The sequence below is a fragment of the Ylistrum balloti genome, unplaced genomic scaffold (genome assembly GCF_031769215.1).
Source record: "Ylistrum balloti isolate Yb309-2 unplaced genomic scaffold, AGI_CSIRO_Ybal_v1 Utg369696, whole genome shotgun sequence".
Lineage (NCBI taxonomy): Eukaryota > Metazoa > Mollusca > Bivalvia > Pectinida > Pectinidae > Ylistrum > Ylistrum balloti.
In genome coordinates, this window is record NW_026781929.1 from 62,533 (window position 1) to 77,581 (window position 15,049).

Sequence of the window (15,049 nt, forward strand, 5' to 3'; positions counted from 1 at the left end):
ATGTTTGATGAGAATCCCTCAAGGGATGAAGCCACTAGAGCGCCTTAACAACGACTTTATAAATATTCTTCTGTGACCTTGAACGAACAACATTGAAACTCGAAGTTGTCCTAGATATTTTGATGCTTAACACGTGCGTCTTAAGTTTGATAATCGTCTCAAACGCAAGGACGGACGTCCGGAGAGACAAACTATATTAACATCCCCGTCTATGGTTCAACAGGTATTGGACTAAACACAACAGAAACCACATAGAGACAGAATTTTTTTAAATGAAAAAGAAAATTACGCTACAGAGAGGGAAAAAATCAACAGAGACACCGAAAAAAATGACAACAAAAGAAAACATTTAACATTGGAAACCAAGGATAGAATAACACAGAAAGAAAGACAAACTGACGAACCGAAAAGACCGAGATATGTGATAAACTGATAAATGTCTTAAGCTGTGTGTATGTAATATATAGCCTCAAGGCATAGTGTTCAAAGATATAATCAATATCAAACGTTGAGGCAGAGAAAATGGAATCACGAAATAGTCCAAATCAATTGTATGTGTCGGCCACACCTATATAGATACAACTTACCATCGAAACGCATAATGTGGTCGACTGCTACATCATGCTGTTCGGTATAACTTACTTGTGATCAAAAATGACGTCCAAAGACAAATCGTAAACATGTGTTTCCGCTTGTAGTGATGTGATTATATTCAGTAAAATAGGTAGAACAGAAAAGAGTGTTCGGCAATATAACGGACACGTACAACATCAAATCAGTGAATCACGCCATTTAAAGAGACCTTTAATATGTAACATTCTAGATATAACAAAGCCGCACTACCCTATAATCTAAACCAAAAACAATTAAGTCATAGTTTCATTACTTATTCAAAGTTTTCAAGATCGTCTTCTTTTCCTTGACTGTTTATAATTTTATCATATTTTTTTTTAGAATGAACACTTCCTCTATGACAACAAAGATTTGCTGATGAAAGTAAAATTGAAAGACGAATGATGCCATTTGAAAAAATAAGCAATATAAAAAGTCTAAAATTTATCAATGTAGATAAATTTATATCAAATTTAATTACTTCTACAGTTTTATTACGTTATTATCAGCATGCTTTCAACGATATGTTTTCAAGATATTACCCTGTCAATGTATTATTTAGCACCATACATTTTTCCAAGAAATCCACATTCGATTTTGAATACATTTCCCGACAAGGAACCCACGAATTATTTTCGCGATAATATTCCGACTAGAAATCCATGACTAATTTTTAGCATACTTTTCCCGACAAGAAACCCACGCCTGATTTCCAGGAAACTTTTCCACACAAAACATCTTATTTTTAAGACACCTTCTCGAAAAAGAAGCCATGTCCTGTTTTCAGGATACTTTTCCCACAAGAAACACAAACGATCAGGGATAAAAGTCCTATCTCAAGAAAAGGTTAACTGTCAAGACAGGATTATTATCAAGATTTAAGGGTAGTTTTCTACGTTAGCGGAAGAATATTATTTATTATAAGCTCTGGAATAAATGCATGGAAGCTACGACACGAGTCCATCATACACGGGAAAACATTCATTGTGTATTTCTAAAGAACTAGTCAATTACAAGTAGTCACGAAAATGGCAATAAGACCGAGGGACGGCGATTGAATGATAAACCACGGACGACAAGTTATTTGAACATCCGACAAACATCCATAGTTAGAACTGTTGCAATGATGACAAACAGATGACGTATATACTATATATGATTTGAACCTGTCAGACTGAAACACTAACTCTTTCGTATATTTTTGAAATTACATCTTTAACACTCAGAGGCACTTCAAACTGTCGTTTGAGGGTTGACAACAATAAATGTACAACAATTACAACGTCCCTTGACTACCTGATATTTCAATTCCGACTCTGATATCTACACCATCTACTTTTAAGTAGGTTAACTCAAAATGTGGGCCACTTTTCGCAAATACTGTTTTAATGCCATCAATAAAACATGTTTGGGATTGGAAAATTGAATGGAACAATATTGCCCGATATCTTTGACCGAAAAAGACATCTCTTATTAAAATCTTTGATATCATCAATCATTCTTCCTATTTTTTATTGCTTTAATTTCGATCTTTTCGACATTTTTATTGTAAGATATTTCTTACTGTTTGACACTTCGACAGATCAGTAGGCTTCTAGTATTAAGGTACTAGTAACCTTCATTTCATGACATCGAAATAACGAGATTTTTCTAGGTTTGATTGGTAATGTCCCAAGAGGTGTCAGCCTTACAACATTACCAATTTACTATCCTAATATTTGATTATCTTGTTTCTAGTAGCGTTTCGAATAATAGGGACTGCGAGCCTAACCAAAGATAGAGGATCATGTGAATGAGCTATGAAATCGGCTTCCTCAGTTAAACGTGTTGGAATTTCAGTCGACAATAAGGATGGTCTACCTTGTGTTTTAGAGATACTGCATTATGACTTTACAGTAATGAAAAATGTTATATCGGCTTATTTCTCGTTAACTGCGACTTATCTCGAGTGACTGCTGACATCAAGATTAACTCCAAGTTTGCCTACTAAATATCAAGCGAAGACGACACATGCGCGACCGGAGCCATTCTTTCAGGACAAAAACGTAAAGATTATCATGTTCGGGGGTTCAATTACTTTTCTATTTTTAAAGATGGAATAAAATTGCGATATTTTTTGTTTGATGGGAATACAGCCAAGTCGCATATCATCCAGAACTAAGTATCCACGATTTCCACGGCGTGTCAGCACAAACCGGGGAGTTTATCGGGTTCCTGAGGAACACATACTGCCAAGGGAGCTAACCTATCGTGGATAATTTTTCTACACAGATTTCAACCATCGAAAAAAAATTCAAAATACAATTATCTATACTGGATGGTAAAAACTTACTGAAGCCATTCCTCTTCTCCATCACTTCCGGTTTCCTCTACAAAGTCTAAATCGATCCCGTCACAAACCGTATCGTAGACCATAGCTCAACGGCAACTCGCTGTAAAGTAGTAAACAAAAACTATACAACATATAAATAACTTCAAGACAACAGACTATTCGCACTATCATCAAATAAACAAGAGTAATTATAATACACCATAGCTCAAAGACAATAAACTGTTAATTAATAAACATCAGCAGTTATACATAATACACGATAGCCCCACACATATGACGGTGTTAACCCTTAAAAATTAGAAGTAATACAAAATATACTATAATCCCGCAATAAAGACACTGTTAACTGATAAACATCAGCATATATACAAAATATACTATAGCCACGAAAATAAGACACTATTAACCAAAAAAGATCAGCAGTAATATATACTTTATTTTACCCAAAAATACGATGGTCAACCTTTTAAAATCAGTAGTTATACAAAATATACTATAGCCCAAAAACAAGACACTGTTAACCTCTGAACTTCAGCAGTTATACGTAATATACTATAGTCCCTAAAATAAGATATTGTTAGCCTATTAACATCAGCAAATATACATAATATATTCCAGGCCAACAATAATACACTATCAGCTGAATAATATCAGCAGTTATGCATAATATACTATTACCCCCAACCCCATCCCCCCAAAAAGACGGTGTTAACATGGAAACATCAGCATGTATACACTATATACTATAGTCCCAAAATAAGACACTGTTAATTTATAAACATTAGCAGTTTTCCACATTGTACTTTATAGCCCCTAATAACCAAACTTTGTTAACCTTTAAACATCAGCAGGTCTGCATAATATACTAAAGTCCCAAAAATGAGACTGTTCAACGATAATCATCAGCAGTTATACAAAATATGATATAGCCCAAAAATAGACACCGTCAACCTGGAAATATCAGCAGTTATACATCATTGATATAGCCCAACAATAATATATTGTTTACCTATATAACATGCAGTTATACAGACTATAGCCACAAAAATACGACACTATTAACCCTGTGATAATTATGAATTGTACACCATGGCTCAAAGAAAGATTCGTTAACTTATAAACAATAATAATTATGAATTGTACACCATGGCTCAAAGAAAGATTCGTTAACTTATTAACAATGATAATTATGAATTGTACACCATGGCTCAAAGAAAGATTCGTTAACTTATAAACAATAATAATTATGAATTGTACACCATGGCTCAAAGAAAGATTCGTTAACTTATTAACAATGATAATTATGAATTGTACACCATGGCTCAAAGAAAGATTCGTTAACTTATAAACAATGATAATTATGAATTGTACACCCTGGCTCAAAGAAAGATTCGTTAACTTATTAACAATAATAATTATGAATCGTACACCATGGCTCAAAGAAAGATTCGTTAACTTATAAACAATAATAATTATGAATCGTACACCTTGGCTCAACAACAATTTACTGTTAATTAATAAACGTGTCAAAAAGTACACACTAACTCAAATTATACAAATAAATAAGAGAATTTATACATAGTGTATCACACAGTTGCTCAACGACAAATCGCCGCTGACAAATAAACAAATGTAGAATTACATTGCCTATAAGCACAAGCGCGCTTAAGGGCGATTCGCTGTGAACAAAAACACCGAATAACATTTATCATGCAAACATATAACATTTATATAACGACAATTCCTATCCGGTCCCTTGTTTAACGGATGCGTTAAGTCTGTAAGACATGTTGGTATATATGTTTGTAAGTTAAGCCGTAAAAAATATTTATAACTAATTACATATCTTGTAGTGATCTTATTAACATAATTGAGTGTTATTTTATTGGTGTGATCAATGGAAAACATGACGTCTTAATACTGATAGATCTCTATACCGGGTTAATTGTATTCTTCCCTTTCCATCTCGACACAACAAGGCTTTTCCCACCTCTCTTTTAAAAATATGGGAACTATTATATCTCCCTTTCTAAATCTTAACTCAAGTGGACTGTCTACTTCAGTTCTGTTTCCTTTATGAAGATATGAGGACTATTAAACCGTCATTACCGCATCTCAACAAACGGTAATTATCTACCTCCTCTCCACATATCTCATCATAGGAAACGTTTTGCATCTCTGATGAACCAAGTTGTTCAATGCCGTACTTTTCAGAAATAATAAGTTAAGTGTATCGTTGATTTTCCATTAAAATATCCATTTTCGTCATTTGTTTGATTATTTTATAAGGTAATAGTATTTCACATACTGTCGACAAAGATTAGAATAAAGAAATTAGATGGATTTCCTTGTAAGGATAAAAGATCGTGATTAGAAAAAAATAACATAGACCAATCATGAAGCAAAAAGAATAAGTGTAAAATATTAGCCAACTTATTTTTATTTCAATATAAATCGTCACCTTTATCAGATATCAGAACTTGTTTTCCCATTTGATCCATTTAATACCGGAAAGTGTTCTGTTTTCACATACATTTTTGTATTAATATCAATCCGTAACATACCTCTCTGATTTCAACATACCTGAGTTTTGTCGAGTTACTCTCACGCGAAATTAGTATTGACGTGAATATTCATGAGGTAGGATCATAAATTATGTCTAAACTTTGACGTCATATTCCATGTGACTTGGGAATGTGCTTGCATGTTATTTCAATTTGATGACGTCAATGATGAAATGAAAATGTTGTTTGCTAGTAGATTCTGCTTCCTAAATGCTGAAACGCCTTTAAAGGAGGATAGATTTTACTACATGTCATACTGTCATCAGACGCATGTATGTTGATATTTCAAGACAAATATTTTACTGTTGTATAGGTCAGTGTTACATACTATTTTTATATCTTTTTACCCATTTTATGGTAATCTAAATTAGTGCCCCTTATTTTATTTTGTAAACTTTTAATTTCATTGAATATACAAGAAATTGAACCAAAATGAGTGAACATATAACGGCGTTTTGTGTGAGGCAGTAGCCAGGGATTCCCCTTATCAGAGAACATTGGCGAAACGCATATAGTAGACATCCTCACATTGCAACTAAAGGTAATTGTCATTTTCCATTCTTATCTATTTACTTTTAAAAATTGTTTGTCCATCTCACAGTCAGAATATTATCTGTATAGATGAAATGCCATAGACTGTTCAGTACAAAGGATTTCTATGCGACAACATCTGTCCATTAGTGACAGGACATATATTGAGATATTCTCCTCATTATTCAATCAAACGTGTCCCCTGAAAATCACTTGCATGTTCATTGTACGTGCATGAAATACAATGGCTATCCCAACATCAGTCCTTTGTCTCATTTACATAAATAACATGTTTGTTTTTAAAACTAATAAATGACTGGTTTCAACGGTTCAGGAACAACACAAATGACTGATATCTCGTTTTTAGTTATCACTGGATGAATATTCTATTTGACGAGTACATGATTGTTGAAGTACTCCTTAACAAATTGTATTGTACATTTAAAAGGTGTGATGTAAAGCAAATACACGCATCAAAGCGATTGGCTTGTGTTATTGGTAGACGTAAGGAATACCACCATATCACAAAGTGATCGCGTATGTTGTGATGCCTTAGGCGACAGGCAACAACGACATAAATTGCTGGAAATAGACATTGAGTGACATTGAATCATTTAAACCCTTTGTAATGGCAACAGGTCATTAGTGTTAAGAAGCCAATTGTGATGGGGATTGTTGTTAACACGAACAAAGAGTTAAGTTACATGTGGACATATAAACAATTTGTTGCCTAGGGCTGAGGAAAATTTCCTACACTGACATATGTACACAGAAAAACTGTACAGTCAATACTATTGTCACAAAATGTTTTGATGATACTATGATTGGTTTTGTAGTCTCGATATTCATTGTCGGAAATGTACCCATTCGCGAGTTTCGGCGTTTTAATGAATTGTTAAGATTCAAACTAGATGTATGAAAATACCAATCAGTTACATACTCCTCCTTCAGGAAATAACTCGTCCTCGAGTTTCCAGTGGTTATCGCGATGCTGGTGGGGCATGGCTAAGTGATATTCCCGGGTCCCTACATGGGCGCCAATGTAACAGAGGTCATTATTTTTCCAATGCCTCCGCTAGGAATCGAACCCGGGTTATATATGGATAATATTATAATATTGCCATAACTCTGAAAAAAAACATAGCTGACAATAACCAAATCAAACAATACTAAACAATGTGCCAAATACAGTTCTGCGAGAAGAGAAATTATGACGAAATGACAGTTAAGGATAATGCGATATGCTCCCGGACATGAAATGATGGGTACAGAAAAATTCTCACTCATAAAAAATGAAGACGATGTCTAAAGAAGTGATTTAATTGAAACTTGATATTCTTACGATAACAAAAGCATTTTGGGAAAGCTGTAACAGATTGAACCGAATTCCATAGACTTCAAAATCTATATTTCACGAATCTCGTTTTAGATTTACAGATTGATGTGTATGGATGTATGAATACGTTTATATCCTATTGTTATGTACATTATAGAGCCACATCGAAAATAAACAAAATATACATATCATAAGTAGATGCACAAGGTGATTTTCCAGTCGTGCGATAGCAGACATTACAGAATGTTTCGGCTAAAATCCATCAACATGTACTATAAAGAACATGGACTTCGATTAATAAAGTTTAAGGTATATATTTTGTTCTGAAAAATTAGTGAAAACTTCCCATTTATATACGTGTTAAACAAAATCTAACAGTATTAAATGAGCAATAAAGTATACAACTTTGTGTTGGATTGTAAATAATGTCTAAAAAGGTGTTGAAAATACTTAATTGAAATTTAAATGACATATTACTGAAATGGTTTACCTTTGTTGTTTTTTTTTGTCGTGACACCAAGTACACGTGCGTGTGTTTAAATGAGTTACCTTCTTCACAACAGATCCTCGTGCGGTAGATTGGTAATGTATTAGCTTCAGGCTAATTCTTATGAGCAACACACAAATATCTTTTTACATTACGTGCAAAATATATTCCTTTTGAAGCAGGGTGATAATCTGACCATGATAAGGCTGTTTTGTAAAGACAAATTATGTTCCCAGCAATGGTGGACTGTCACCGTCATTACAACAAGGTGTGTGACACCGTCGGCGGTTTTATAATATGATACGCATCACTGAACACGAGGAAATCGCCAAACAGCACTGTCATCAAAGATTTATACAAACATCGCGACACCAGTAAGATTGATTTATCTTAGATAATGTTGGTTCACATCTAATCATGTTAAACAACTTGTCACAACATTTTTCAATGGCTCTTAATCTTTGTTCGGATGGCGTAATAAGATATATGTCTGCTGACAGAAAAACTTATTTTCTTTAAATCGCGAGTTGTTGGACTCTATGTTTATTCACCTGTGCTAAAATGTTTACAACAGCGTTCAGAGAAAGCTGAGTATCAATAAAAAATCAACTTTTTTATAAAATGATTCATTAAGTTATTTTCTAAAACTACAAATCAATACAATAGGACATGAACAGAGAATTGAAATAAACTACTGCTAAGAAATATAGATTATTACACATGATATTGGAATTATTTCGACAGCTGAATTGTGCTCTCTTGTTAGTAATCTTTCAGAGTACAATAATGGTATCTACTTTTTAAGTCTTTAATGCGCTACTCATTTTGTGCATTTTGTATAAACATGGGAGAAATAAGATAGAGCTACACACCCACACACAAACGCAGACCCAACCCCTCTAACGTTTCTATGCTATCCCGATATTAACAGTCGATTTCCCATGTCCAGCTTGACCACTTCAGGAAACCCCTCTCAGATTTTGCGCTGATAACGTCGCGCGATAGTTTTGAAAACGAGGCATTTCATTTTTGTAAACTCGAACACTTGCTAGGGGGCAGAAATGACAGCAACGGTAATGACGCATTCTGTAATATCCCTTTTTTCAGCACTTGATCCTGTTATGGGTATATTAAATATTATTTGATAATTTTAAGTCATACAGAATTACGAAATAAGTTATATGAATTTGCCAACTGAAGCCATTTTTGTTTACAGGCGACGGTGTTTTGTGCGCATGCGTTATCATATATGACGCAAAAATTTACAAACCCCGACTGTTGAGATAAGGATTTCCTTTTTATAATTATTGATTAACCTCTTTATGTTCATATTTCTTTAAACTAACTGTCTTTATACATAATGTGATACACTTGATATATGTAAAAATGTAATAATAAAAAAAATCATTAAGCAAAAAGTCGTTTAACCGCGTATCTATATATAGATATATAATAAATAACTACAAATCCATCTTTGAATCATCGGCAAGTGTTATAAATCTAGTTTTTCAGAAAATATCAATGTTTTCGTCGACCTCAAGTCCTACAGAGCAAATCAATCGCTAGTCAAATTAAACATTACATAGGTATACATTTTAAGCACAAAGGGCTCTTTCACTTTAAAACCACCATCGTTTAAACCGAAGAAACATTACAAGGGGGGAATCTGTAAAAATAACAAAAGACGAAGACAAAGAGAAATTGTTACAATGGAAACCACAATGATACAATAGACAGGGGGCCCCGGCTATTTTGCCACACAACCAAGACAAGTATTGACAAAGAAGTATCTATCTAGTCAGAAGAGTAGACAGTAAGGTCCTCATTGGTGTAACCAATACTAGGTCAGTGGTTTGTCATGAAGAGAATTATAAAGCGACACAAACTTTTTGTACAGGTATGTGTGTTTCTAACCTGAATAATCGCCGAAAACTAGTTTACAGAAGACTGAGGGCTGATGAAGTGATAAAGGACTTTAAAAAACGCTATGATTGGAGAGAAAGTATCTGATCTCTGAGAGGAGTATGGAAACCGATACCCAATTGATATTGTCTTGCTTACAACATTCAAAACACACATATCTTCAACACCCTCATCCATTGTTTTAAACTTAGCAGGTCAATGTTTTAAAGTTAGCAGGTCATTGTTTTAAACTAACTTGCTAAGTGTTTTAGAATAAGCTGGTCATTGTTGTAAACTTAACTAGTATTGTTTAAAACTTAGCTGTTCATTGTTTTGAATATAGCTGGTCATTGTTTTGAAATAAGCTGCCAATGTTTTAAACTTAGCTGCTGGCCATTGTAGCTTTAAAATAAGTTGTTCATTGTTTTACACACTACTAAATACTATTTAAAACTTAGCTGGTCATTGTTATAAAACCAACTGACACTTGTCATTGTTTTAAACTTAGCTGGTCATTGTTTTAAAACCAGCTGGCAATTGTTTAAAACCGAGCTTGTCTCTGTTTTAAACTTAATTGATCAATGTTTCAAAATCAGCTGGCCATTGTTCTGAAGTTAGCGGTTGGCCTTTGTAGCTTTTAACTAAGCTGGTCATTGTGTTAAACTTAGTTGGTCTTTGTTTTCAACTTATTTGGTCAATGTTTAAATTTATTTTGTTATCGTTTTAATTATATCAGATCATTGTTTTAAGTTTAGCTGGTCGTTGTTTAAACTTAAATTTGTAGCTGGTCAGTGTTTTAAACTTATCTAGTCATTGTTTAAACTTATTTTGTCATCGCTTTGAAATAAGCAGGTCATTGTTTTGAGCTTAGCTGCTGGTCATTGTAGCTTTTAACTGGGCTGGTATTTATGATAAACTTAGCCGGCCACTGTTTAAACTTAGCTTGTTATTGTGTTTTCTTAAATAAGCTCGCATTCATTTAAACTTAGCTGTAGACATTGTAGTTTTAAACTTAGCTGTTCATTGTTGTAAACGTAGCTGGTCATTGGTATAAACTTAGCTGGTCATTGCTATAAACTTAGCTTGTCATTGGTATAAACTTAGCTTGTCATTGGATTTAAACTTCGCTGGTCATTGGTATAAACTTAGCTGGTCATTGGTATAAAATTAGCTTCCCATTGCTTTCAAATACGCTGGTCATTGTTTAACATTGAGCTGCTGGCCATTGTAGCGTTAAACTTAGCTGTTTATTGTTGTGAATTGTGCAGGTTTGTATTTCAAACAACGCTGGTCACAGTGGCATTGCTTTAAAATGAGCATCTCATTTGTTTTAAACTTAGCTGGTCATTATTTTTAACTTAGCAGGCCATCTTTTTAAACTTATTTGAACATTGTTTCAAACCAAGGCTTTCATTGTTTTAAACATAGCAGGTCTTTGTTTTGAACTTAGCTTTTCATTGTTTTATACTTAGCTGGCAATTGTTATAATCTTAGCTTGTCGTTGTTATATATAAGCCGGTCATTTTTTAAACCTAGTAGTTTATTGTTTTAATCTATGGTGGTCAATGTTTTGAAATCAGCTTGCCATTGTTATAAACTTATCCGCGGGCCATTGTAGCTCTATACTATTTTGATCTTAGCAGTTTATTTATTCTAATTGATCTGTGGTCACTCTTTTAAACTAAACTGCTGTCCATTGTAGCATTAAACTTAGCTGCTGACTTAGATGTTCAAATGTTTGTAACTTAGTTGGTCATTGTTTAAACTTAGCTTGTCATTGTTTAAACTTTGCAGGTCATTGTTCTGAACTTAAGCTTTAAACTTAGTTGTTTATTGTTGTTAATTAAGCTGGTCGTTGTTTAAAACTAAGCTGTTCATTATTTAAACTTTGCTTGTCATTGTGTTAAACTTATCAGGTCATTGTTTTAAATTAAGCTGCTGGCTATTTTAGCTTTTAACTGAGCTGTTCATTGTTTTAACCTTGGCTGATCATTGTTTATAGACAGACATGTATAGTCGTTACTGTATTATTTATAGACAGACATGTAAAGTCGTTACTGTATTATCTATAGACAGACATGTATAGTCGTTACTGTATTATTTATAGACAGACATGTATAGTCGTTACTGTATTATTTATAGACAGACATGTATAGTCGTTACTGTATTATTTATAGACAGACATGTATAGTCGTTACTGTATTATTTATAGACAGACATGTATAGTCGTTACTGTATTATTTATAGACAGACATGTATAGTCGTTACTGTATTATTTATAGACAGACATGTATAGTCGTTACTGTATTATTTATAGACAGACATGTATAGTCGTTACTGTATTATCTATAGACAGACATGTATAGTCGTTACTGTATTGTTTATGGACAGACATGTATAGTCGTGACTGTATTGTTTATAGACAGACATGTACAGGTGTTACTGTATTATCTATAGACAGACATGTACAGGTGTTACTGTATTATTTATAGACAGATATGTATAGTCGTTACTTTATTATTTATTAACAAACATGTAGAGTAACGACTATGTATGACATTCCATATTTGATACATTTACGACTGTACATGTGTGTCTATAGTTTTACAGTAACGGTTGTGTACATGTCTATTCATAAATAATTGAGACCCGAGTTCATATCTGGTAACAAGTATTTAAAATAGTTACATCTTATTATAGTGTCAACATCAGTTTTTGTAAGTATACTACAGCTTTAACTAATTAACGCATCATCATTAATACTTGTAGACACCTAAGAGCTATATTTAGTTAGCAGTTTGACAATGATATGTGTGCATAATGTAATATTCAAATTAACTGAAATTATACATCAGCGACTCGCTCTTATCAGAGTTCGCATGACCTGCACGTGAACTTGACCTTTGACCGAGATGAAGTTTGACATGCTTACCATAATGTAATGCGACATTAATTAAATGCACATCAACCTGCCAATCATCCGGTAACCAACATGTGTTAGTTGTCGAGGGAGTGCAGTCTATATCATACAGGCAACAGAATGTTTACACACGACATTACACTTACAGTATTATTTAGGGAGACCAGGAGATCTCTTTGTATGTATAATATAAAAGTTAACTCTATAATGATAATAACTCTAACGAAGAGGTTCACTTTTAATGATATTCAGTGTTAATTTTACGTTTACCTAAACATTGTGTATTACAGTAATATCCGTTTGTCGCCACTTTAAATCACACGTAGAATGTTTACTTCGTACAAACAAGAGAATATATATAAACAAACTTTCATTTTAATTAAACATTTGTCATACATAGGTATCGTCTGATTAACAACAGATACAAGTTGGTTGAGAAGGAAAATGTATTCATAAATTACCGTTTTTGTACTTTTTAAGTTACCCAACCCAAATTCAATGTAACACTACCGTATTGTTCGTGCCCATGGTCCCTTTGCTACAACACCAACCCCTATTCGTGTCCATGGTCCCTTTGCTACAACACCAGCCCCTATTCGTGTCCATGGTCCTTTGGTATTAAAGACGGGAATAAACTTACCTGTCCGAGTGTAGTCACTTGATGTTACCCCTCCGATGAATGTACCACGTTTTAGAGTAAACAGCTTTGAATCATTTACAGCTTTCAGTTAAAATCAGCGAGTGACACTATCACACAAAGGTCCTAAAAACGTAAACATCAGAGATGATCACGCGCCCGTTGTCAGATTCCCACATGTGCATGTATCCACGCGACGTATAGCGTTCTTTGTCTTGTGTGGCAAATTCATCGCGCCATTTGCCGTATGTTTCGTTTGCTAGCTTTAAAGGGTCACAGTTGGTTAGGCGTGGACAGTAACAAACGTTGCATTTAAATTCGTCTCTATCACACTCTATTTACATCCAGTGATGTAACCCTTAACCTGTCACTTCAGTGAACACCATATCTACTTATTATTGTTTTAACACGGCTAATAGGTCGTAAACTTCATCTTTTTATGACAAACTCAGCTTAAAATTCAACCTATGTAACGGTCCTCATCCATGTCCTGTGGAACACGTGTAACCTGCATATGTGTGGGTTTATATGCCTCGCCAATGAGTGTACACAAAACACTTACAGTTTGAGTGGTAAGTTTCAAATGTCACTCTTCCGCAAATACTGAAATATACTGCCCAATATTTGAAGTGTTTGTGTACATAGCTGTTGTCCACTTCAATTTTACACCCAGTAACAAATTATAAATGTCACGTTTTTCTCAACATTATTTATGGCGTAACACACAGATACGTTAAAATGCAAACAAATCTAGTGAAGTTACCATATTGTTTCGAGAAATTAACTGCCACACAACAGTCCACAGGGGGATGATACTTTTTTCAGCACTGCTGTCTGTACGATTTGTTTGTTTGTTTGTTTGTTTTGTTTTGTTTTGTTTTGTTTTTGTTTTTGACAGATTTTCCGTCTCCGCGACTCCTCCCGTGACCGGGTATCATCTTTCCGACGAATATTAGTCATGAGTCGATCTGCACGAGTAAAACGTGCCCGACAATTACCTCACACTGAAAATGTCCTCCCTCTTACCACTTTTCGCTTTAGAAGAAGTCACATTAAAACGTGGCTATTAAAGTGTCAAATATCTTAAACTTTTAACCTTAGCTTTGGTGAACTATTTCCTACATGTATCAATAAACCAGAGGCACTTTACTTCAGTTCCCATAAACATTAACTTGTTAAGGGGGTATCCGTTGTTTCAGCTTAAATACAATGTCCAATGTGTTTCTGTTGTTTACAGAAAACAAGTGGTTACGTAATTACATGTGCACTCGATTTTTCCAGAAGCGAAGACCTGCTGTGAATGAGTGCAGATCGTTTCCAGTGTTTCAAAAACAGCATTGAGTCCAAATGATCTCCAGTTGTCGTTATTGAATTTGTTGGTATGCATTCTAGTGCAATGGAAAATACATATTCCTTTCCTTGTGCGTTATGAAGCTATGTTTTCGATGTTCATTCGTATGCCTGTTGGTTCTGTTCTTACAGACCTTGTTTTCGACGTGTCATATCTTACTTGGATTGATAAATGATAAGTGAGTGGGTGTCATCCGGAACACCTGATTATCCCCATACTTTATCAAATTAAGGGCTCCCAAAAGCCTTTTTCTCACCCGAAAGGCAATATTCGCATTCATTAGATAATTTATGTCACGTGTAGACCGTTTATATTTTCATATATGGCAACTCGACGTTAAGGACGGCAATATGGGTGCCGACGTTGTTATTGTATGT

At 34.1% G+C, this 15,049-nt stretch overlaps 1 protein-coding gene across 2 annotated transcripts in view; it reads right to left on the reverse strand.

The window, feature by feature from the left end:
- LOC132565137 (potassium channel subfamily T member 2-like) overlaps positions 1 to 13,747 on the reverse strand; it is a 61,495-nt gene extending 47,748 nt beyond the window's left edge. For both annotated transcript variants that reach the window (XM_060229749.1, XM_060229748.1), the window contains exons 1-2: positions 13,325 to 13,747; positions 2,945 to 3,044 (exon numbers count right to left, since the gene is read on the reverse strand). In XM_060229749.1, coding sequence (XP_060085732.1) covers positions 2,945 to 3,027 — 83 coding nt within the window. In that variant the 5' untranslated portion in view covers positions 3,028 to 3,044; positions 13,325 to 13,747. The remainder of the gene's footprint in view (positions 1 to 2,944; positions 3,045 to 13,324) is intronic.
- Between the last annotated feature and the right edge of the window lie 1,302 nt (positions 13,748 to 15,049).